The sequence below is a fragment of the Gadus morhua genome, chromosome 3, assembly GCF_902167405.1.
Source record: "Gadus morhua chromosome 3, gadMor3.0, whole genome shotgun sequence".
NCBI lineage: Eukaryota > Metazoa > Chordata > Actinopteri > Gadiformes > Gadidae > Gadus > Gadus morhua.
In genome coordinates, this window is record NC_044050.1 from 21676758 (window position 1) to 21700354 (window position 23597).

General features: G+C 45.0%; 4 protein-coding genes across 8 annotated transcripts; 1 reads left to right on the top strand and 3 right to left on the bottom strand.

Moving 5' to 3' along the window:
• Nucleotides 1–799: 799 nt before the first annotated feature.
• Nucleotides 800–5599, bottom strand: r3hcc1l (R3H domain and coiled-coil containing 1-like). Its single transcript, XM_030352055.1, has 7 exons — nucleotides 5517–5599; nucleotides 4666–5234; nucleotides 3744–3922; nucleotides 3559–3629; nucleotides 3313–3408; nucleotides 2735–2875; nucleotides 800–2003 (listed from the first exon to the last, which is right to left on the bottom strand). Exons 2-7 carry the CDS (start codon nucleotides 5218–5220, stop codon nucleotides 1951–1953), a joined length of 1095 nt encoding a protein of 364 aa, XP_030207915.1. The 5' UTR covers nucleotides 5221–5234; nucleotides 5517–5599; the 3' UTR covers nucleotides 800–1950.
• A 220-nt stretch (nucleotides 5600–5819) lies between these two features.
• Nucleotides 5820–11888, top strand: crtac1a (cartilage acidic protein 1a). The gene is made up of 14 exons (XM_030352057.1): nucleotides 5820–6009; nucleotides 6304–6519; nucleotides 6748–6944; nucleotides 7313–7449; nucleotides 7672–7828; nucleotides 7957–8091; nucleotides 8452–8588; nucleotides 8683–8819; nucleotides 8964–9046; nucleotides 9273–9373; nucleotides 9903–10071; nucleotides 10595–10740; nucleotides 11152–11191; nucleotides 11292–11888. The coding sequence occupies exons 2-14, from the start codon at nucleotides 6326–6328 to the stop codon at nucleotides 11297–11299; spliced, it is 1641 nt and encodes a 546-aa protein (XP_030207917.1). The 5' UTR covers nucleotides 5820–6009; nucleotides 6304–6325; the 3' UTR covers nucleotides 11300–11888.
• A 6-nt stretch (nucleotides 11889–11894) lies between these two features.
• Nucleotides 11895–15725, bottom strand: golga7ba (golgin A7 family, member Ba). Its single transcript, XM_030352063.1, has 5 exons — nucleotides 15628–15725; nucleotides 14455–14580; nucleotides 13925–14077; nucleotides 13567–13668; nucleotides 11895–13140 (listed from the first exon to the last, which is right to left on the bottom strand). Exons 1-5 carry the CDS (start codon nucleotides 15637–15639, stop codon nucleotides 13057–13059), a joined length of 477 nt encoding a protein of 158 aa, XP_030207923.1. The 5' UTR covers nucleotides 15640–15725; the 3' UTR covers nucleotides 11895–13056.
• A 202-nt stretch (nucleotides 15726–15927) lies between these two features.
• zfyve27 (zinc finger, FYVE domain containing 27) lies at nucleotides 15928–22980 on the bottom strand. Of its 5 annotated transcripts, none has more exons than XM_030352061.1 (14): nucleotides 22493–22980; nucleotides 22020–22242; nucleotides 21775–21845; nucleotides 21494–21680; nucleotides 21271–21366; nucleotides 20649–20761; nucleotides 20409–20533; nucleotides 19940–20011; nucleotides 18739–18759; nucleotides 18486–18506; nucleotides 17944–18085; nucleotides 17734–17780; nucleotides 17427–17508; nucleotides 15928–16901 (listed from the first exon to the last, which is right to left on the bottom strand). In XM_030352061.1, exons 2-14 carry the CDS (start codon nucleotides 22181–22183, stop codon nucleotides 16831–16833), a joined length of 1212 nt encoding a protein of 403 aa, XP_030207921.1. In that variant the 5' UTR covers nucleotides 22184–22242; nucleotides 22493–22980; the 3' UTR covers nucleotides 15928–16830. The 5 variants fall into 5 exon arrangements, with proteins under 5 accessions (XP_030207921.1, XP_030207918.1, XP_030207919.1 ...); XM_030352058.1 differs by having other exon boundaries at nucleotides 22020–22271; nucleotides 22493–22976; XM_030352059.1 differs by lacking the exon at nucleotides 18739–18759 and having other exon boundaries at nucleotides 22020–22271; nucleotides 22493–22975.
• Between the last annotated feature and the right edge of the window lie 617 nt (nucleotides 22981–23597).

Below are 23597 nucleotides of genomic sequence, written 5' to 3' on the forward strand. Positions count from 1 at the left end.
TTGTACCCGTCGGTCCTTTGGTCTAGAATTTGTTCATTTTTATGCTTTGCATGTGAAAAGTAATCGCCTAAAAGGGTGTACACAGAATTTAGTCTAAATAAACTCTGACCTGTGGAAGAGTTGAAGACCGCAGAAGTGAGTTTGAACTGTTAAAGCGTTTTTTTTTCTTTTTGCTCAGTTCTGATGTAACCTCTTCTTCATGGGAAATTCGTTATGGGTTAATTACTGTAGTTAAAATAAATACCGTCATTCTAAGACACTTAGCATACGCTGAATGGTAGCCCTCTACATGCAGAGTGTACCAGTCAACCAGTTCATGGTCACGGCCGCTGCCCGGATAACAACTATCCTTGAAGGCATGTCTTTTACCTACCTTAGTTTCAATGTGGTGATGTCAACAATGTCCCTACATTGTCATGGGCAGACAGCCTGCAGAACGACCCCAGTGCCTGTGTGCGCGCGTGTGTGTGTGTGTGTGTGTGTGTGTGTGCATTCATCTAATTTGCCACATGACGCATCGCTTTTGGCTTAGTTGTGGTTTGCATTCAGTTAACTTCTTGTAATGCAGGGTGCGTTACCTACTCTTAAAACCACAATAAACTTGAAAAGTGTGGCCAAGCTTAGATCTCTCAATGACGCTGGAAAGAGCGGTTGAGACAGACTAAAGGGGCTATAGGTCTGACTTGAGACCTGAAGGGGGAGAATCCAACACCGCTAAGAGTTAACCATCCCCTGCTTGGATAAGCCCAACGGAACTAAGGGTGAACAAAGTGTGGGCTAACAAAACAGAAAACGACAATATCATTAGACATTTGTTTTAATCAGACTTTTGCACAAACAAGAAAAATAACATTGAAGAAACAATAAGTGAAGATACATTTTAAAGGATGTTTCAAAAAGCATGAAGCACTGAGACGAACAGAGCACCGTCTATTCTTCAGTAATTTGGTTAACATAGAAACTACTCAATTCTAAATGACTGAAAAAGCTAAGCTGGCTCTGAAGCTAAACCATAGTATTATTGCACTGCATCAGTTTCTTGATCTAATGAATCCAGACTTCTGTGACCTGAGTTTTCCCAGAATGGCGTCCTAATTAGAAAGCAATGCACACAATTACAAGGAGGTGTTTACGATAACAAAATAATAAGAGGTAACTCGTCTTAAAAAACTATTTTCTATTTGTGTGGTCACTCACTCAACATGCCGACACCAATGTTAAATGACAAAATAACAGGTTGTTGGTGAAAATAGCTTATTTTCGTTTGGAATGCCCAGAATGAAGCAAAGACTCGAAATGGATCTCTACCAAAAAAAAGCTTGAAAGGATAATTTAATAATGGATAAAAAAAAAAGGAACCTGCACTTTTTTACAATTTCATATGGATCTTCCTTGCAAAGCCATGATTGATCCGGAAAAAAGGGTTGGTTTAAAACCTCAGAAGATGGCTGATCCAAGAGGGCCTACTTCATAAAGATCAGTTACAATTGATATGATAAAGACGGATCCTATCTAGATCCGACGTTATCACTCCGTACAGCGTAACCTAAAACACTCACGGTTCGGTGTACAGCACCAGCAATGTTTATGCAACGGGGGAACCAGGCTCCACATAGAGAGCAAGAGTGGAGCCCAAGCCCTCTGCCCGGATCAGTGGAGACGCTAAAAACGCACCAGGGCTTGGGCGACTACCCACTCCCGCCCTGGCGAGTAGAGAGCTGTCCTGCGAGTAAAAACCAGGGCTGAGTTAGATAATAAAATGTTCTCCAGCTGGGAGAGAAGGAGGTGGGCAGAGCGCAAAGTATAGAGTCCGGTTTTTATATGGTCCATAGTGGAGAGCTATGGTATGGAGACTGCCCATTACGTGGCCGGTGATAAAGAGGAAAAGGAGCAAGGGTGCGAGGGCTGCTTTCTGTCCGGTGGAGAACACGAGGGCCCCGGATTCCTCGCTCACTTTCCCTCCCAGGCGTCTTCCCGCTGTTTGGCGGCCATGCGCTTTTGATCTGAAACAAAAGTGGTTCACAGACACAGTCACAGGCAGACACAAAGGCTTCAGCGTATATCCATCCCTGGTTAAATCGCACTCACAAAAGATTTGTCCTCCTACAATTTGCCTCTCATCGCGTTCACAGTTTATTATGTCATGCATATAAATAGAGTTGTTTTAATCCGCTCTAGACACGCGATGGGCGCCCTCTAGATCTATCGCACCGTTGATCTCAAACCCACGGTTGTCATTTTGCATGTAGATCAACAACAGGACATCCGTCCAAAGCCCAAAGGGACCCATTTATAGCTTGTTTAGCAACGGTCAGAAACAGACAACCACTTGTGGCTGTGCATGCTATGATCTTCTGCTGCTACTGTTGAGGGACACGACGGCTACAGTAATTAGAGACTTGTTAGGATCTGCAAACGGTCAACGGACACGAGGAGCAAAGCACAATCTCTCCTTTTCTTTAATTGGACCTCTGATTTAGTTTGGATTTTCTTTAAGACAGCTCCCACTGGTGGATGTTACCTTGCATCGCAAACAAGAATGGCTCGTTTCAAATAATGATAAAATTAGGTTTGTCATGGATGGGCAGGATTCTTGTGTCTCCTTATTTGCTTTGAAAATCATTCAGATATATATATAATTACCCAAGAGAGGCATGATAAGAAAACTAATAATACCTGAGGCTCCATTTAGGATCGAAGCCCGCGCGCTAAATGCTAAGCGAGTTTGGCGTACCTCGGGCCTCCTGGATCTTCTTCTTCTCGGCGTCGCGATCTTCCTTGCTCTGGGGGCTCTTCACCCCAAGGGCTCCCATCACCATCCTGCGGGCCAGCATCGCGCTGGTCGGGGGTCTCTCCTTAGCGGGCAGCAGGTAGTCTGGGGGGCCGGGGGGGGAACATGCAGATGAATGTGGGCATGGGGAGCCCCCCTTATAATCCCCCCGCTATCGTCTGGTGGGAGTTAGCGGAGCACCCGCCCCCCCCCCCCCCCCCCATACCTAGACAGACGTACCGTTGCTTCTTTAACTTACTAGTGGCATCATCTTCACTTAAGGAAAATGAGCGGCCTATAAATCCTTTTGAACATAAAGATTTTGCAGCCAATAAGGAAATATGTATACCCACAGTTCTCCAACTGAAAATATCTTTCTGCAAACACCTCAGGCACAAATCATTTCTACACACACAATGCATGCCCAATAACACAGTCCCTCCCCCCACCACAAACACGTCTGTCAACACTCATTCGACCCGGTGCATCTTTATCCTATGATAAACAAAGAGAGGCCCATCGTGAAGGTGTGGGGGCTGTACCTGAGCAGCTCCGAGCCTTGGCCTTGGTGGCTGCAGAGGACTTGGAGAGAGGGCGCACCTTTAAGAGTGGCTGTTTGGATCTCAGGGCATCCCGGGCTTATTATTATCCAACAACATAGAAAGAAAGAAAGAAAGAAAAAAGGATAGCTTATTACACTACATAGAAAGCATGAAATGGAAAAAAAAAGAAAAAGCTTACGTGAAAATCGTTATTTTTTACAATTCATTCAAAGCCCCCTTACTAACCTCCTACAGCGCTGGAGAACAGAGCGAGAGCATGACTTTCATCCACCCAATGGATGTCAAGGCCTTTCAGCCTGAGATGGAGAGAGAGAGAGCGATAGAGAAAGAGTCATTAGTATAATGCCTTATAAAGGGACATCTATACGTACTAAAAATGGAATTGTGCGATGTTAAAAAAAAGCACTAACTGGCTGGATTCGAACAGCTTGAGAAGGTCCTCGGTCTTGAACTCTTGTGAAAAGTCGTAGATTTCAACGATGTGAGACAGTTCGTCGTCCGTCATTTCAAGTTCCTCATCCGCCTCTCGGTCCATATTGTAGTAGTCAAACTCGGGGTCTTGGACATTTTTCTTCTTCCTGCCTTTTCCCTGGATTTGGACAAAGCGTATAGTGTTATTAACTACTTTCTCACTTGAGCTTTACAATATGAACATGGAAAATAAATAGAATGGTAACTGTTAGGCAAAACTCATAGATATTGGGCCAATCCCAAAGTGAACCCTGAGGACTAAGAAGCCAGGACTAAGGACGCACAAACTTAAGTGATCTCAGATGCTAATTAATTTAAGTGAAAGAGTGTGTGAGGCCACATGGGCTCAGATAGGTAAAAATGGGATTAGGACAGCACTTCGAGAGAACATGTTACCTTGGCAACGTTTAATGCAAAGATGTTGCTGACACATGCCGAGTGCCGGTTTGGGAAATTTCATTTTTAAGTTTGTTGTTTTCCACACGGCCAAGGCACAGGAAAAGGCTGCCTCATTAAACATATTTTACAATATTTACAACTTTCTTAATTATTAATCATTTGTTTGCTGTCGTTTACCTTCCTAATTTCCCTATGGTCTCTTCGGTAAACATCACAACGCTTTGAACTGTGGGTAATTCCCTTAGGTTAAGTCTGCACTGATGCAGACTCACGGAAAGGGCTCGTTAAGTGTGTACTCAATCCCTCACACTCTTTGTACTTCGACATTGGGACAGCCCTAAAGCCTTACTAATTTTGTGGGGACATGCAGCAGAATCTGTGAGTCCGGACTTCGGGATTGGCCCATTAACTCCCACTTTCACATTGTGTAAAAAATCCAGCTCAATGAACAAAGTAACCAACCTCCTCAAGGCAATCTCCGTCGTCGTTGAACAGGGTATCCCAACTATCCTCTTCATTTTCTGAATTTAAGGCCAATATTTCCATTTCAGACCTAATCTCAGTTGTACCTTCCTGCTTAGTTAATGTGTGGTCTTCATCCAACGGCTCCTCTGTGCCTTGAGATTCCTCTACTTTAGTGTCCTCAACCACAGCTTCAGTTTTATTCTCTTGCCCAGATTTGTTTTTCTTATTTTTCCTGGATTTATCTGAGTATTTAGGCCTAGGTCTGGGTTTTGTTTCTTCTTCGGTTTGGGCTTTGTCTTTGGATGCATCTGGTCGTTTCTTGTCTTGTTTCTTTGAGCGAGATGTATTCGTAGTTAAGGGCTTGGTGGGGACCACCTCATCCTTATTTTCCACCTCATCCTTATTTGGCTTACTGGGGACCACCTCATCCTGAGTTACCACCTCATCCTTATTTGGCATACTGGGGACCACCTCATCATTATTTACCACCTCTTCCTTATTTGGTTCAGTGGGGACCACCTCATCCTTATTATTTGCCTGTTCCAACTCCATAACTAAATAAGTGGCTATAGAGAAAGAGGAAAGAAGAGGACATAACGTTAACTGAACGAGATAAACGAGCAATGATATCTCTATAGACTATTTGTAACACAACTGCAACCACCACGTCTGGACCTCTATGCAGGCTACGCACGCTGAGAATGAAGCTATCATGCTATACATAAAACGGTTTAGGACAAATAATCTAAATGAACATCTACTATGCAATCATTTCCAACATGGTTTGCGCAAAAATACTCATACTACAGATTGCTCCCTTTATACATAGTACAGTAAATACAACTGACCTTATTTTTTTGTTTCTTAGGTTTACCCGTATCTGTGTGGATGACTGCATGTAAACACCGGTCGCAGTAACTGTGACGCATATAACAAGGGCTTCTGGGAGATGTAGTTGATGTGCGCTCCACTAAACTACACAAATATTATTATTTTCAGCAACTACTACTTTTTTTTCCAATTAAATAATGTTGATGGTAATTATATGTTACATGTAATGCATTTTCACCTCGCGTTATAACGTGGCTGAATTATTACGTCCGTCAGTAGAAAATATCCTGCACATTTGAATACGGCTAGGCATGCTTACGGCGCCCATGATAGTGACTCACCCAAAGTACAACAATGTCGAGCAGTCATTGGTCAAACTTCTAATTATTCATCCAGTTCGCCGGTAATTGGAGTATAGAGCTTACACAAGTTCTTGCGTAAATCGATTGTATTTTCATTGTTTTGTCGCATGCTCTTCGTTCCGCTACACTGACTGCCGTGCATCCTGAGGTCTGTAAATATGTCTGTCTGTGTGAAGTTTACGTGTGATATCTGAATTATTCCGATACAAATTATCTTCATTTATTTGACGGATGTTGATATATTAATGAGACATTAATTTGAAACGTAGTTAGGACTTTGTATACAGAGTTATACAAGTGTTTATGCACTGGACAACACGGGCTTCATTTGACGTAATGACGTATATAAGTGTAAAACAAAGAAGAACTCTGTGTGCTCTGCAAAAAACGCACAACTCTCACTCCTCTCCTACGTACCTGACTTTTTGCTCTGTACGTTTAGGCCCTCCAACTGTATTGCGGTGATGTGGCAGTGCACTCTATGGCTGCTCCTAGCAATGTGGCACGGGTCCCATTGCCAGAGTTCACTGCCCATGTTCAAAGACATAACTGGGACAGTGCTACCTCCTGACAGTCTGAACAACCCCACTCAACTAAATTATGGGATGGCTGTAACCGACGTGGATGGGGATGGGGACCTGGAGGTGGTGGTGGCTGGGTAGGTGGGAGTGTGTGTGTGTGTGTGTGTGTGTGTGTGTGTGTGTGTGTGTGTGTGTGTGTGTGTGTGTGTGTGTGTGTGTGTGTGTGTGTGTGTGTGTGTGTGTGCTCATGTGAGCGTTCATGAGTGTGAGTGTTTGTACATTTGCAAACGTGTACAAAAGCCGACTATAAGTCAATACTAAACCAGGCATTAGAAGTATTATACTCCCTCCCTCCTGTTTTCTAGATACAACGGCCCAAACTTGGTGCTGAAGTACGACCGTGTTCAGAACAAGCTGGTCAACATCGCTGTGGACGACCAGAGATCTCCGTTCTACGCGCTGCGAGACGAGGCAGGGAACGCTATAGGAGTCACCGCCTGTGATGTTGATGGAGACGGCCGAGAGGAGATCTACTTCCTCAACACAAACAACGCTTACTCCGGTAATAGGGGGGCTATCAATGAGCGGTTCTCTAGGCCAGTGGTTCTCAAGCTGTGGGGTCACTTCAGGCAAGCAGGTCGCAAGATGGCCCCAATAAATCAAAAATATATATGCATGCGTACAAAATACCTTGTCTGTCATTCGATCAGCATCAGTAGGTTTGATGACTGAAGAAAAGGAATACATTATTGATTCCCAATATACATTGAGAATTACATAGGCATGGTAAGAAGAATATGCTACCTATTTTACTGCACAAATTATTTTGTGGGTCCTGGGACAAAGCTGGTTTTGTTGCCTGTGTGAAAACAAAAGCTCAATTTTTCGACTGGTTTCACTTGTTGATACCCAACATATTTCTCACTGCAGGCCGTGCTACCTATTCAGACAAGCTCTTCAAGTTCCGAAACGGGCGCTTTGAGGATCTGCTGGGTGATGTCATCAACGTGCGCCGCGGCGTGGCCAGTGACATGGCTGGGCGCTCTGTGGCATGTGTCGATCGAAAGGTCAGTAAACCCACTTTGCATTCCATCCATCCATAACAAAAATAAATAAATACTCTACTTCGAGATGGACTCTCCTCAAATATGTCTGCCCCTTACGACCCCATACTCTGCCCCTATTGGTCTGTGTTTTATGAACCTAGTTAAATGGGTTATACCAAAAAGGTTATAGTCCATTAATTCATTTGTACGTTCCATCTTGCTGTTTGTCTCTCTCCATTGCAGGGCACTGGCAGATATGCAGTCTACGTCGCTAACTACGCCCGAGGGAACATCGCTCCCCACGCACTGATAGAGATGGATGAGGCTGCTAGTGATGTGGCACAGGGTATCATCGCTCTGTCCAATGTGGCTGCAGAGGCTGGAGTCAATAAATTCACAGGTCCGGGACAAAATGATTAACCCTCACTGAGCGGTTAAGTGTGTGGAACGCATTGGTCTTCACACCTCTCCGGTTCTCATTGAACTAAACCATTCACAATCTGCTGTCGTGTGTTCCGTGTCGTACAGGTGGGCGGGGAGTTGTTGTTGGACCAATCCTGAGCCAGACAATGTCTGATGTGTTCTGTGACAATGAGAACGGACCCAACTTCCTGTTCAAGAACAACGGAGATGGAACTTTTGTGGACAAGGCGAAGGCGGCAGGTGTGTATGACTGGGGGAGGGGGGGCTTTAGGGCAGATGGACACATTTAAATGCTTAATGATATGTACTACTCAGACCCATTACGTTGACTAAATAATTCGGTCATCAGAATGAGGATTTCATTTTCTAAATTCCTTTCCATCCAATCCTGATCTTAAAAACGTTGTTCAGTTGCCGTTTAAATGTTTTAATAGTTATTATTTAGTAGACCCCCCGATTGATTTTGAACTGCATGTAATGAAGGAGTACACAGGACATCGGCGTCTGGCTGAAGGATGTGGACCTTCGGGATTTGACCCCAGGACCCTGGGACCACCCGGCTATGCACTGCAGCCGTTGACCAGCTGTCGCCCTCTCCAGGTGTGGCGGACGAACACCAGCACGGCAGAGGAGTGGCTCTCGCCGACTTTGACGGCGACAGAAGGACGGACATCGTCTACGGAAACTGGAACGGCCCCCACCGGCTCTTCATGCAGGGGCCCCACCAGGGTTTCCGCGTGAGGAGACAGAAAACTTGCATTGCAAAACACAAGAGGTCCTAAATAAGTAACTTGCATGACTAGTCCCGTACTATTCTCTCTCCGCTCCCAGAATATAGCCACGGCAGCGTTCGCCAGCCCCTCGCCCGTCCGCACGCTCATCGCTGCAGACTTTGATAACGACAAGGAGCTGGAGGTGTTCTTCAACAACATCGCATACGGAGGGCGTGCACCGAACAGGCTGTTCAGGTAGCCCTGTTCAATCGGCATATTTCTAATATTGAACTTAATTGACGCAACATTTCTAATGTTAAACATTCAAACGTGTGCGCGTCTAATGTGTGTGTGTGTGTGTGTGTGTGTGTGTGTGTGTGTGTGTGTGTGTGCGTGCAGGGTTTCAAGGAGAGCCAGGATGGATCCTCTCATCCAGGAGCTGAATGTGGGGGAGGCTGAAGAGCCCCAGGGGAGAGGCACAGGTCAGTACACCGTCTCCTGTAGCTCTTTGCGTAACCCTATTGCACCAACAAACGCTAATTACTGTCCTGCACTTTCGTCACCCCTTCTTGTATTAATAAAGTGTGTGTGTGTGTGTGTGTGTGTGTGTGTGTGTGTGTGTGTGTGTGTGTGTGTGTGTGTGTGTGTGTGTGTGTGTGTGTGTGTGTGTGTGTGTGTGTGTGTGTGTGTGTGTGTGTGTGTGTACAGGAGCCACGGTAACGGATCTGGACGGAGATGGACTGCTGGACCTGTTGGTAGCTCATGGAGAGAGTGCATCGCAGCCTATTTCAGTCTTCAAAGTCACACAGGTGTGTCTCATAGTGCTAGGCTCGCACACATAACACACAGGCTACTGCCCCATATTTAATTTAATGTGTCATAGGTATTATATTTTGACTTAATTCTGAATCACATTTTTATTTTTAATAGTCGAAGAAATATTGCAGGTAATTGAAAATAAATATATATTATTAATGTCAGTTTATTTGTATGATGACTTGTTATTTTTTCCAAGATGGTTGCATACCATCATATGTGTTCCATTGTCATTTTAATTTTCCGAATTTTTTAATTTTAAACACAAAAGAGAACCCCATAACAACCGCTAGGAGCATCGTAGCAACCATACAGAAGAACACCCTAGAAACCACAGAGAACACCCAAAGAAGACTCGTACAACACCCTAGCAGGCACCATTCAACTACAGCACTATTTCACTTCACATTACATATCAAACATACCGGGTACTACAAACATCCTTTTCAGCAAGCTGCACACCACCATTTTCTTTCTAATTGTACTTAATAACCCACTCAGTGACTTCTGTTTTCTGCGCAGGGCTCATCCAATAATTGGCTGCGTGTGATTCCACGCACCCAGTTCGGCGCCTTTGCCCGTGGTGCCCGGGTCACGGCCTTCACCAATGGCAGCGGTGCTCACGTGCGTGTCATAGACGGAGGGTCGGGCTACCTCTGTGAGATGGAACCGGTGGCTCATTTTGGACTAGGTAGCAGCAGGTCTTCGTGGTCCAAGCTGCCCACTGCAATCACTAGTTTGCAATCTTTCTACTATTTCCATTTCTATTTGACTTGTACTTATATTTGTATGTCCTATTGGTTATTTTTTCTTGCATTCGGCTACTTTAGAATAGATAATGTTTTTTTCACACTCTTCAGGGTCCTCAGAGAACCAAGTACTATAAGATAGGATTTGATGGCGTCTTCTCTAGAGCCTTTTGTCCATTCTGGGCTACTGTAGAAACACGGCCAGGGCAACAGGGCATGTAAATAAATGAAGAGGTACGCAGCGGCCAGATTTGATTTTATAAACACCCTTATTGAACTCAATACCGACCAGCATGGACTATAGATACCTTGGAGTCATTTTTAGCTACAAGCTATTTATTAATTATTATTAATTGAACTGTAACATATTGCAACTTCAATTACTCTTCAGAATAATCAACACAGCCATGACAAGATCTGACGCGGGAACGTCAAAATGATCTGAAACCGTTCACTCGTTGACAGGAAGTGATGCGGTGAGCGTACTGGAGGTGTCCTGGCCCGGTGGCAGCGTGGTGACGCGCCCACTGCACCCCGGGGAGATGAACTCTGTGGTCGAGGTGACCCATCCCGGCGCCGGGGAGACGAGTGTGCTTGCCAGTGATACGCAGGTATGCTCCACGGCGCTCACACACGAGCTATGACCCCTGGTAAATATCCCCCAATTGTTTGTGTCAGTGATGTGAGTCACCAATTGTATTGATAGGTTCATCTGAGAACTTGATTCGGTTTCATTTCTTTCCTCTCTCACTCTGGCATCGTTACTATGCTTTAGAGGTGACACATTATACCACCAGGTGTGCGTGTGATTAGCCGTTACAAGCCGTTACAACGGCTTGTAACGGCTAATCATACGCACACCTGGTGGTAATATGTCACCTTTTAATGGTCAGTAATTGTTTTGCACTTACTTTTGCACTTATTGTTATACTTCTACATTACCAATGAAGAAATCAACAACATATAAGGTGTATATAACGTGACATAGAATAAATACGTGACTTTATTTTTCTTCCTTACAGTGTGGTCAAGGATTCGCTGTCCAAAATGGCAGATGTGCCGGTAAGTTTCAGGTTCCATTGCGTTGTGATTGTTCATTCATTGGTCATTGAATATATTTTATTATTATTATTAATTATTGATTCTATGCTTTGTCGTACAGGTATCTGAGGACGGCTGCAATATCATTTCAACGCATTGTGGAACTAAGTAAAATAAAATGATAACATTTTATTTTTATTTTCTGTACTTTGATCAGCTGTTTGATGTGTACTGATTATTTTAAACAAATAATTAGTTTTAACTAAATGATTTACACCTTTTGTGCTTATCTGAAATTTGAAATAAGCTTTTATTTCTTTTTTATCAGTGTTTTTTCCTTAGATGAATCCTCTGTCTTCCTAAAACTCTAACCCCAAGGCTTGTGTTTTGTTACTCTGAGGTCAATTACTGCATATTTCAGCCCCAGCTGTAACAACTGAGACCACATACAAAGAGTGATCACGGTTCACTCTGTCGCGTGCTGTGAAGCAGTTTGTAATAGGATGTTCTTTGGCCGATGGAAATAAGCGACGACTAAACTGTGAATGTGTTAAGCATAACATAATTTTAATGTGATTCTGTTCCTCTCAAACTCTTTGTGATTTTCTTTCTTGCTCTGATTATCTAGGAATGTCCACTGTTATGTTGAGAGAGGCAAACTGCAAGTAATGATATCATGGAGGGTAATGATATAAACATTTTGAAAATATGCTTGAAACTGTTGTGATGAAGGAATATTTATTTGTTGCTTCTCATACACAGTTCATATGTATTAAAACAACAAGCTGTATGAAAAATCGTCTGCACAAATACAGTGTCACTAAAAACAAATACAGATTCACATTAACTGGGCAATTTTGGCAGTAATGGTTCTTTGGAGGCTTGTACAGCAATTAAAAAGAAAGGGATGTGGCATTTAGGAAGACATGACTCATTCATTTCTGAATGCTACATTTAGTTTACAGTATGTGTTTGCATAATCAATATATTTAGGAGAAGAGTGTTTGCTCACTGAGTCCAGAATGCCAATGTGTGACTATGTGGGTATGTACATGGATGTGAAACTAACTCTTGCATAACTAGAAGATATAATACTTGGCTGAGGGACATTCAGCTGCTACCAAACCACTCATGAACACAATTATTGGTGACTCGGCCCAGGGGGGAAGATAGGCATAGGCAGTTTGATTCCTGGCTCGCCATTGAATACTGTGGGCGGTGGTTTGCATCCTGTACTTCTAAACGTTGGATAATGCCTGTCCTAAGTCCAAGCTGACAGGATGTTGTTCTGGAGGGCTATTCATTTCAGAGATTGCTGAGATTGTATTCATATGTGTGCAACCGCTTTGAAAGGAAGGTTTTGCTGTGAAGCAATGTAATGTTTGCTTTCTTTCTTAGCTCCATTCAGCCTGGCTGATGCTAGCTTGGATATGTGGCGACAAACAAGAGGTTTATTAGCTGGTCGGACAGTAAATGTAGGTTGCTGTTGCCATGGATACATGAGGCCTTGATCAATGTGTCCGCGCCTCTTGGCATATTTGATAACTATAAAGGAGGAGCAGGATTCCAGTCATGGTATGTCCATAAAATGTCACTAGCAGCTTAATGTTCACATGAGCTACAACCACGGATTTAGCCCGTAAGCATGTTGTCTACCTAAAGTGTAAACTGATAAGGAGATGGAGAACCAAACCTCAAATGTATAGAACAGGACGGTACATGGTGGGCTGTACCGTACATGTTCGGTGAGTGTATTTTCTTATGAACATAACATATGAACAAGAACGGTGTTGTAGCGCAAGCTTAGCTGTAGACGCGCTGCATGGGAGGATCTCCGCATGGAGCCCCAGTGTTTGGTGATCAGGCGGGGGGGGGGGGAACACCGGTCATCGAGCGGTGCTGCCCGACGTAGAGCTGCTCGCCGAGCTAGAGCCGCTGGAGCCCCGGTCCTCGTAGATGGAGATCTCAATCTGATCAGGCGGGCGGTTAGGGTGGCCAAACGGGACTGCCGTATGAACTACGGCCCCAGGCTTATGGGCCTAATCTGCCAGTTGGGCATCTTGTTACTTGAAGGGGACATATTAAACCATCAGGTGTGAGTGTGATTAGCCGTTACAAGCCGTTTTGAAAAACGGCCTCTTCTGACAAGTGGGCATGTCCACCTAGATGGGTGCTGGATAGATCAGTCTACCAGCCTACCCAGTGGACTGTAGCAAACGTTGCTCATCTATCTGTCATACATCTAGGTGGACGCGCCCACTTGTGAGGTCAGAAGAGGCCGATTTCCAAAACGGCTTTTAACGGCTAGTATGTCACCTTTAAGCACCAAAACACTTGGAAACACACACAAACACTCACATGCACACACGCTAATCATCGTCACGCGTTAAGGATACGACTCTCATCCCCCTGTCGATGGGGTCCGTGATGAGCAGCCCCCTGGGAGCGTAGACCTTCTCGTTCTGCTCCTGGATGTACTTGGCTATCTTCTTCAGCACCTGGCCCGCACCGAGAGAGAGACAAGAGGCGAGGAACACGACAGACACGGTCAAGGTCAGGGTCATGGTAGCGGCGGCGAGGGGAGGGACCTGGGGAGGACTGTTTTAAAGGGGACATATTATACCACCAGGTGCGAGTGTGATTAGCCATTAAAAGCCGTTTTGAAAATCGGCCTCTTCTGACATCACAAGTGGGCACACCTGGTGGTATAATCCGTCCCCTTTAAAGTGCGGCGACCAGACGACGAGCGCTTGCCTTCTCGTAGCGCGTCTCCATGCAGAGGAAGATGAGGTAGGCGGTGGAGCACGCCACGCAAGCCTCCAGGTACGAGTGGGCTCCGATCTTCTCCGCCTCGGCGTAGAAGTTGTTCAGGGTCTTCACGGTCTCTTCGAACAGCGTCCGCTCGACCTGAACCCGGGCAGAAAACCAAGGCTCATTTAGAGGGCAGGGGTGTAGGTGATGGTGGTTGAAACACACCTTCCGTCATGGCGTGAGCCAAACTGAGGCCCAAAGCTCACAGCCGTGTCAGGACAGTCGGTAAATTATGTTTTAGTCCAGGATAGAGTTGAATCCTATGGGAAGGGCGATCCAATAGAGCCCCACTACATTTGCACTCTCTTGCGAAAATATTATTCTGTTCCCCTTTTTGGGTCGCACCGGAAATATAAACCAAATGTGCGGTCTGTGGCTTTGGGTTTAAGATTGAAAGTGTTTTCGATCGTACTCTTCTCTCCTATGATCTCACCCTGATCTCCAGCTCAGAGGGGAACTTGGTCTCTACTCACCCTGCTCTCCAGCTCAGACGGGAACTTGGTCTGGAACTTACAGGTGGTCCCCTCACTGTAGTCCCGCTGAACAAACACCTTGTTGACCAATGAGGCGCTGTGCCTCAGCTCCTGCAGGTTGTGGAACTACAGATCGAAGACATGCCCACACATCAACACGCTGGTCGAACGACAGAGGAGAAACGGTATATCACACGCAAATCTCTCCCTTCCCTTCCCAGGTAGCTCGACCAGTTTATTTAACTTGATTTATTTTAACATTGCGGTAATAACGCATGTTTTGCAATGTTTAGCTCATCAGTATCGTTTTATTGATCCAATGATACATCGTTACAAACGGCGGTATTGCCTTAGAGATCAATAGAGCAGGACAGAGGAGAAGCATACTGCATGTGATCGATAACCGAGCGTGTTCAAACTCAATCGTGCGTGTTGGATCCAAGCCCAGTCAGGGTCATACTATCTTATATACATGGTGTTCTCTACCTCTCTCTCAGTCTGCCGCTATGGGAGAGCAAACGGGAAGGAGATGAGACAACTTTCCACCGAAGCTCACAACAGATCGATGAGGCGGATGACAACAGAAAATATGAACGTGGCTCAAGTTTCTCTTCTGATCTCCGGTGAACTATGCCTCTTGTTGCTTTTTTAAAAAATAGTAACAGTTTCAAATAAGGCATGCCGACAGCAACAGGGAAATAAACATGGAGGGAAAACAATCGCTCTCCATGGTGCTGGACGCTGTATGTGTGGTCAGCGGTCATCGGATTGGCCTACAACACAGGATTAATGGAGCGACTCGGCAGACAAAAAAGATGTGTTCACCAAGAGCTTAGCATCGCAAACACTGCATAGTGATATGCCGTGTCTGCCCCAGTTTCATAAACGAGGCATAAATAAAGAGGATGCGGATTTCCAGCAAAATGCCCGTTTATCCCTGAAGCCTGAGGTATGTTTCAATCAAAAGGGACATGATGCAACTAATACAATGAGACGTGTCCTACATTTCTTATGACAGCTTCGATGTATTTTGTGTTGCAGTGAGTGTTACTCCGTGCAGCCCGAGCCGTGCCTGCGGCGATGTCCACACTGTAATCTTGTTAATTTATAAACTTTCTATTGATCTACACCACATGAAGTAGAACAGGATGTATTAAAAGGCTATATTCTCACCTCTGTCGCCATGTTGCCATCCGTGGCCGTAGGGACGAGTTCCTTCACTACACTCGCTTTAATGGCACAGCACGGATTGGAGGACGAGAGGAGGGAGGGGGAGGGGGAGTGGGAAAAGAGACGCGGATAGACAGAACGTGAAGGGTTGGGCCAAAACGACGTCGACATCAGCGGGTTTTTACCCTTAGGGATCTTCTGATTGGCCAACCTGTTTTCTGATGAGGATGGACTAGTTTTGCAGCAATCCGTGTACATGAAAGTGTAGCGTGTAGATTTGTATGAATCAATGCAACAAATGTCATGTTCAATTTTTATTTTTAGGTGACTGGCAACAAAGCCAATAAAAGGCATTGCATGTGCAAAAGGAAACATATAGCACAATAAAGATGAAAGAAATCACCATAAAGTATTTTATAATTAAATTATATTTTTTTAAAGCAAAATAAGTAAGGGAAATATGGACACAACATAGAAAAGAATGAATTGACATTTACTAGTATCTTAAATTAAATATATTATAATCAAACACAAACAATATGACCACTCCATTATTACAATAAAAGCATATCAAACCATTACATTCATTAGACTCCAAATCTTGATAAAAACAACTTTCCCTCTGTAATAAAAATGTTGTGTTATAATAACCACCACATCATTACATTTTCTCCGTCTGCGTTACAGTACAATAACAATACTATACAGGGATCTGTAATCAAGATTGCCAGTTAAATATGTTATGAGTAAACAGTGGGTAAAAGCATGTTGCAGTAATATATATTTTTTTTTTTATTTCATACTAGACTTGCAATATGCCCTACACCTGATTTCTGTGTGTATTCCTTTGCTCAGCATAGGACAAAAAAGACTGTGCTCTGTGTTCTGTGAATGACTGTCAAGAGAACTGTTAAGTATTTATCATTACATTTACCAGTAACGTCCAGTTTGGCCTCCTTAAACTTCTCTAAAGGGAGACAACATAGAGGAACAGCTAGTAGGCCGAGAAGGTTCCACCGTTCCTCAGTCCAGTAAGCCAACGTAACCCTTTCCGGACTAAGTGCAGTGACATCAAAGATAAAAAGGCATTTGAAAGGGTTTGCAAAAAATTAAAAAACACTGGTGAAGTAGAGCCAGGAGAACAGCGTAAAGGATTTCCAGCGACCCCTCGACAGCCACGGTGAACAGGAGGCTCTCGTCCCGCTGTTAGAGGACCTTGTTGAGGGAGGAGTTACAGGGAGCGCAGACAAACACCGTCTCCCTCTGGGCCTCAGGAGCTGACGGGACAGGCGACCGAAAGGGCTCAGGTCAGTCAGTGAATGAAATACCCTTTCCAGAGTTACAGTCATAGCACAGAAACACAGGTGGCGCTCAGATTCAGAACACTCATTTTGGGTCTGCTAACCTGAAGCGCCAGACCATTTGCTACACAGACCCATCTGGAAAGTCATAATTTGAAACAGTGGGGAAAATAAATAATGGGCAGGTGATTGAATGAACCATCAGTCTATATCTTCTATCGCATATCCCGTGGATCACATAGTTCCTCATAGGATGCTGATTGGTTGACACAACCTCAGCACTTGGAGGTCTGGCTCGATATATTCTCGCAAGATCATAATTCCGTGAAGGTTATGTCAAAGCACCAGAAATGGTCAATGAATGTTATCGCTACAGTCTACATGTGCCCTTCAACTAAAAGAAGGAGAAGACCCATAATACGTGTTATGAGTGACCACTGCAAGTCTTATCCCCATCCCGAAAAAATAAGACACACACACACACACACACACACACATTACCTGTAGCTCCCATGGAGGAGCGTAGCACCTTGAATGAACAGCATCGAGAGCAGAAGCTGTTGCCACAGTTACTGCAGCTCCTCTGAAACAGGAAGAGTAAACGTGCAAAGAACCGTCCGGGGGAGAAAATTAAAAGCGTTATTGTTCAATTAAATTAAATTGTATTTCTATAGCCCTTAATCACCATTACAGTCTCAATGGGGTTAACGGGCCAAATGTTTTGTTATTATTCTGAATTCAGTAAACAATTAAAACATGGTGCTATATGCTTGCTACATGCTTCTATATTCACAAATTAAATTCTCACCCTTTTCTTGAGCACGGAGAAAACCGCACTGCAGCTGGAACAGTTACCTGCAGAGAGATCAACGGGGAGAACTTTAAACAATGGTTCAAATCTTCTGAACGGTCATGGGCATTACGGGGAGCCACAATAAGTGCCATTGAGTCAGTGTGGGCGGAGGTGGGTGAGCGGGCAGAGAGCAGGGGGCGGAGGTGTGCGAGTGCGAGGTCGGACCTGCACTGGCGGTGGGGTAGCGCTTGCGTAGCTTCTCAGTGAGCTTGGACACCTTGCTGCGGATGGGCTCGTTGCGGCTCAACAGGCCGTTGTCGGTGATACAGTCGTAGTCTGGGGTCCCCAGGGAGCAGTCGTCATCCTCCTGCACGCAGAGAGAGAACGAGAGACCGAGAGAGAACAGAAGACAGAACAAGCCTAAAATCAACATTGATTGTAAAAAGAAAAATGGATAAATGAAGAAAATCGAAACGTGCATTTCATGGCGATACATGGAAAAGGACAGTGACTCGCTGACTACATCAGTATACATAACCTACATGCATATCAAAGGAAGACTAATCAATTGGGACCACAAAAAAATATAGGAATTACAAGGCTACAATTACAAAGAATAGTGTTAAATTGGTAATCCCTCATACTGGGTCTCTATTGTTCTACTTATTCATACCAAGAGGAACCATGTCAGGCTAGTATGAGGAAGGAAAGGATCATGAAGGAGGCATGGATGGATGGAGAAGGGTGGATATGAGAGTTCCACTCACCACTAGGGTCAAAGGTGTCTCCTTATCAGAGAGCAAAGGACACAAGAAATCAATGTCACCTCATTGAAATAGAGGGCCCGCCCTCTACTCTAGTACACACCATGCAAACAATACACAGTCAGGAGCGAAAGCCAGCATAGAGACCCCCCTCGCAAGCTCCCATCCTGTTACACAGGTCAGGTATTTCCCTTCTCAGTCTGAAAGCTAGTTTTAATGCAGTATCCTCCTCTGAACAGGAGGGGGCAGCACTCACCTGCAGAGAAATAGCGTGCTCCTGAGTTCACAGGGCAGCAAGAAGCAAGAACAAGGATATGATTCATCAACATCAACTCTCACTTTAACTCATAATGCAAGACAAACAAACCATAACACATCGAATAAGCCGGTCATTGAAATATCGGAATAATACCTAGTAGTATACAACACTTTAAAGGAGACATATTATGGTGTTTTCCCAACGAGTAAACATAGTCTTTGAGATCCAGAAAACATGTTTTTGAAGCTGTTTGCTGGAAATAGCTTTTAGGAAAAAGTCCCGCGCCGGAGCTGCCGGACTGCCGCCGAAGCTTCGACTGCCGCCGTCGAACCCGGCTGGCCGGTGGGGGTAGCTTGGTGGCAGTCCGGCAGCTCAGCTCCGAGAGTACAATCCCATTCTCCTCCATGTCCTCTCCTCCGCACTGCCGCCGAAGCCTCGGCGGCAGTGCGGCAGCTACGGCGGAGGGAGCTCGGCGGCAGTCCGGCAAAGTCCGGCCAAGTTCCCCCCGCCGGAGCCGCTCGTCCACTGGTCCACAAAATCTTAGCTAAGCTCTGATTGGAGGGGAGTGGGGAAGTGGGAGGTAATATTGAACTGTGCCCCCTTCCTACGTAGAAGGGGGCGCCAAAACGGACTCGCTCGTTTGGTAACTGTAGGCGGGGTACTTTCAGAAATGCATATCTCACTCAAAAAATCATGTACAGACTTTTTTCAGTTTGTATGCGTGTGGGAGCACCAGAGACCCCAAAAAATACCCCAAATCCCAGGAAAATTTTTGTTTTCATAATATGTCCCCTTTAACATACAAAATGGCGAAAGGCGATCTCAGTTGCATGCATTAAGAAGTATTTGGTTGTTAATTCATTATTCCCAACCAGGCTGAGTGAGAGAGTTAGAAACTGAGACTGAGATTGAGAGTGAGACTGAGAGAGAGAATCTTGTTGGTCCAATCAAACGGTCAAGTAGCTGAAGAAACTGCACACATTTACGTGCAATTGCTTGAAGTTAACCATACCTCTGTCCCAGTCATTTCTACACCGAGGTAATTTTTATCGTGAGCGATCACATCTCATACAAAGTGGATACAGTGTGCACTCATGCATATTCTAACTGCAGTATTGGTGACCTGCAAACCTTGCTTTTATTTAACCTGGCCCTACAACAATATTGCCCCCTGTGCGTGTCAAATTAGTCTGTCTACCTCAATGGCATCTTTAAATTCATCATCAGGCTCCGCTTCCTCCGCCTCTTCTACACTGCCAGGAGACAAGTCCTACAGAAGAAAGCAATACAGTTTAGGTTTTAGGAATACATTTCCGTTTCAGACACAAAGATACCTCGACGCTGCCGCCTCTAGTTTGTTTTGCTGAGCCAGAAAGACCGCCTTCTGCTTTTTGGTATCACGTGTTTTGGTCAGCTGTTGATATGATGATTTTCTCAAATGGTCCGTCTCTCAAATGCAGCACAATAAGTGTGACCCAAAGCGCGCACACAGACGCACACACCCACCCACACCCACACAGAGGTCGGAGATGATCTAGATAAGCAGCTTACCCTTCTGGATCGGGTGTTTGACGCACATTTCATCATGCACTAGTAGTGAGCCCCCCCATCTCCAACTAACACCCATTACCAAGCAGACACCGCAGGCTATCCGAGCTCCTCCTCACCTCCAAGCTGGTGGGGGTGGGGGTCCTATCCTGCAGGCTTCCCTGCTCCTGTTCTGCCCGCACCGTCTTCTGTTCCAACTCCTGGTCCCGGCCCAGGTGGAGAACCCCTCTGAGGCCCAGCAGCACTAGAACCAGGCTCAACGTCAGCCATTCAGTCAGCCTTGCAAAGGGGCTTCAGTGGGCGCCCTCTGTGACCAAAATCAAGGAGGGCGAGGTAGAACGCGAAGTTAAGATACTGACCTCTGCAAAAGTCTCGATTCCACAGGAACAGGGCGTTGGTGAGTACTGCCAGCACCCAGCCCACAGGGACCGTGTACAGCAGACATATCCCGAACAACAGTCCTCCGTAGAACCTGCACATAGGCAAGGCAAGGCAAGTCAAGGCAACTTTATTTATATAGCACTTTTCATACACAAGGCAGACTCAAAGTGCTTCACATATAAACATTGTCATACAATTAAATAAAATAATAGGTAAGTAAAAGAAAACGTATGCAAAGAAATGAGTAAAATAGAAAGTGCAATGTATTTAAGATCAGATCAACAGTCTCTCTGGTACCCACGTCGGGACTCCAACCCGACCTAAAGGAATTTGGTACCCAAGTCGGGTTGGAGTCCCGATGTAGAGGAACTTGGTCCTTTCTCTGGGACTCCAACCCGGATTCTAGTCAATTTCTATTCTAGGACTCTAATTCTATTCTAGGACTCTAACCCAGATTCTAGGACTCTAACCCAGAAACACGTCGGGACACATAGCGCAAGCATGCACATCAACACCAATAATGAGCGGAAGACAAGTTTATGTGTAGTACTTTGTAGGTTTGTGACTAATGCCCACACTGGGAATGTCTGCCGCACGTACCTAGAGGACTCCACATGACTGTCCCAGTACAGGACCTTGAAAAGAGATTCTGCTGTCAGGCAGGCAGAAACCAGCCAGTCATCTAGCTGCTTCAATCTGTCAAAAAGAGATTCTGCATGTAAAGGAAATACCATACGATTCTTCACCACAGCAATCCCCAAATCACCTCAGACAGTACGAGTGTGTAATATATCTAGTTACTTCCTGCTTATATGAGACTCACAGGTCTTTGACTTCCAGCATTGCCTCCTGCTTGGTAAGATGCACCTTCTGCAGGTCCCGGCGGTGAACAGCGTGAAAGCGCTTATTTTGAAGCTCCGTGTCCGACGTACTGCCCCCGCACCTGTCCTGCAGGTAGCCCAGGGAGGCGGGCACAGACACCGCCAGCACGCTCACTAAAAACCAACCCACTGGCACGAGAGAGGGCCACAGAGGTGGTGGTTCAAAGATTATTACAACACACTGTCAGTGAGAGCGGAGTGTGTCAAATGTTCACTTTCTTACCTTCACTTAGCGTGAGGAAGAAGAAGTTGAGAACTGTGCAGACAAGCATTGAGCACACAGGCATCCTCCACCTGAGAGACAAGAGATACATATCTATTGACAGGGCTGTAGAGTCTATGAAGAACTGAAGAATACTATGCCATCTTTGTTTTTTTTCGTACATGTTGTTCTTAACCCTTGCTGGCAGGATTAGCGTCAGTCATAGATGTGGGCCTACCTAAGGTGAAATATATTTAAAAACGCACCCAAGCAGGAAGCGGGTCAGCTCCACTGCATCTGTAACTGGCTCCAAAAACAATGTCATCCGCTTGTACGACACGACCATCTTTAGGAGGTCGAAACAAGGTGCTGAGCGTGGGCTTCCAAGTTCAGATGGATCCGGAGACCCGGGTATATCTTTGGAGGACATGTGCACAAGCTCGCCTCGCTCCCCTGCAACCTGTGAGGGGTCCTGGCCCTGGGACACCCCTGCAGCGGGCATCATTTTTAATTTTCAGCTTCAAAAAAGAAGGAAATACTTACGTAAGTCAAAATGAGCGAGTTCAGCATCCGCTCTATCATAACACAAATATTATTGTTTTTGTAATGCAGCTAGTAGCTGTAGTACTAGACATGCAAGGAGGATAAATACCGCTCATACACAACAGAAACGGAAAGTAGTGTCATGTCAACTTATGATATAGAATTAGAATGATAGTATATATAGTGTAGATAATACCTGACTATAATCTAGATAATGCTCGATTCAACTTGGGCAGCGATGCACGTCAACGCTTTACGCGAAGCGATCTGTCGGACAGATGTAAGTGGCGAAGACTTTCCAGAATCAATCCTTCTTCAGGCAATGCGATCTCCACCCATATGACAATCCTTCGAAGCCTTCCATTGGAAATAGCTATTTAACATGATACTGATGTCGAATACTAATGAGGTTAGTTTGTTCAACTTGCTAGGGTGTATCTTGTTTTGGAGCTGGCTTCGCCACCTATCGTGCTTTCAGATTTAGCCGGACTTCCTGTATGAGCGGATCGAGGCTGGCTAGTAGATCTCAGAAAAGCCAATTTTTATGATTATCATTGAAAGGTTGTTATTATTTCGACCTGAATTCACGGTACAAAGGTACCACATCCTCTGTCAGATAAAAACAAATATAAAGAAATACGAGAAAAATTATAGGCCCCCGTTCAAGGATTGGAATGGATGATTCACATTTTAAGACCCCCCACGCGCACACGCACACACGCGCGCGCACACACGCACACGCACACGCACACACACACACACACACACACACACACACACACACACACACACACACACACACACACACACACACACACACACACACACCTAGGTTTGTCGCCAACGCTTCACCCTATAGCAAGATTATGGATAACAACTATTCCTTTGTGTCCTTGACCATGAAACCAAGCTGCCCACATGGTGGTTTAAATGTTAAACAAATGGGAATATTTGAATGGTTTTCAATATAAGATAATGATTGGGGAAGAAGAGCTTAGACTGTGCTTGCGCAATTCGTTCATGGCCACGTTCAAATTGTTACAAAAACATTTATTTTATATAGTTAATTTCATCATTTTATTTGTGTGTGTTGTTCACATCAGTGATAGGTAATGTCAACATAAATGACGACATCCAATGTAAAGATATAGGGATTTATTATACGTTCATGACGAGGAAGCCCCCTCCCCCCCCCCCCCCCCCCCCCCATTCCTTTCAAATCTATCTTATCTAGCATACAGCTTTAAGGTGTCGATTTTTGTACTCAACATTCTGGTCAGGAAGTATGTGTTGTAGAGTAT

What these genes read in the sequence shown, in the direction of transcription:
- r3hcc1l (XM_030352055.1), bottom strand. Translation starts at nt 5,220, where the DNA reads ATGGAGTTGGAACAGGCAAATAATAAGGATGAGGTGGTCCCCACTGAA. An exon ending in AAGCTGTTCGAATCCAGCCA is followed by an intron (nt 3,630 to 3,743) that starts GTTAGTGCTTTT and finishes TCTCCATCTCAG; the next exon opens with GCTGAAAGGCCTTGACATCC. An exon ending in GTTCTCCAGCGCTGTAGGAG is followed by an intron (nt 3,409 to 3,558) that starts GTTAGTAAGGGG and finishes GATAATAATAAG; the next exon opens with CCCGGGATGCCCTGAGATCC.
- crtac1a (XM_030352057.1), top strand. Translation starts at nt 6,326, where the DNA reads ATGTGGCAGTGCACTCTATGGCTGCTCCTAGCAATGTGGCACGGGTCC. An exon ending in TGGCATGTGTCGATCGAAAG is followed by an intron (nt 7,450 to 7,671) that starts GTCAGTAAACCC and finishes TCTCCATTGCAG; the next exon opens with GGCACTGGCAGATATGCAGT. An exon ending in CAGTCTTCAAAGTCACACAG is followed by an intron (nt 9,374 to 9,902) that starts GTGTGTCTCATA and finishes TTTTCTGCGCAG; the next exon opens with GGCTCATCCAATAATTGGCT.
- golga7ba (XM_030352063.1), bottom strand. An exon ending in CGTCTGAGCTGGAGAGCAGG is followed by an intron (nt 14,078 to 14,454) that starts GTGAGTAGAGAC and finishes GCCCGGGTTCAG; the next exon opens with GTCGAGCGGACGCTGTTCGA. An exon ending in TCGACAGGGGGATGAGAGTC is followed by an intron (nt 13,141 to 13,566) that starts GTATCCTTAACG and finishes CCGCCTGATCAG; the next exon opens with ATTGAGATCTCCATCTACGA.
- zfyve27 (XM_030352058.1), bottom strand. Translation starts at nt 22,258, where the DNA reads ATGATGCCCGCTGCAGGGGTGTCCCAGGGCCAGGACCCCTCACAGGTT. An exon ending in AGTCATGTGGAGTCCTCTAG is followed by an intron (nt 20,762 to 21,270) that starts GTACGTGCGGCA and finishes GCCTATGTGCAG; the next exon opens with GTTCTACGGAGGACTGTTGT. An exon ending in AATTTAAAGATGCCATTGAG is followed by an intron (nt 18,760 to 19,939) that starts GTAGACAGACTA and finishes CTGTGAACTCAG; the next exon opens with GAGCACGCTATTTCTCTGCA.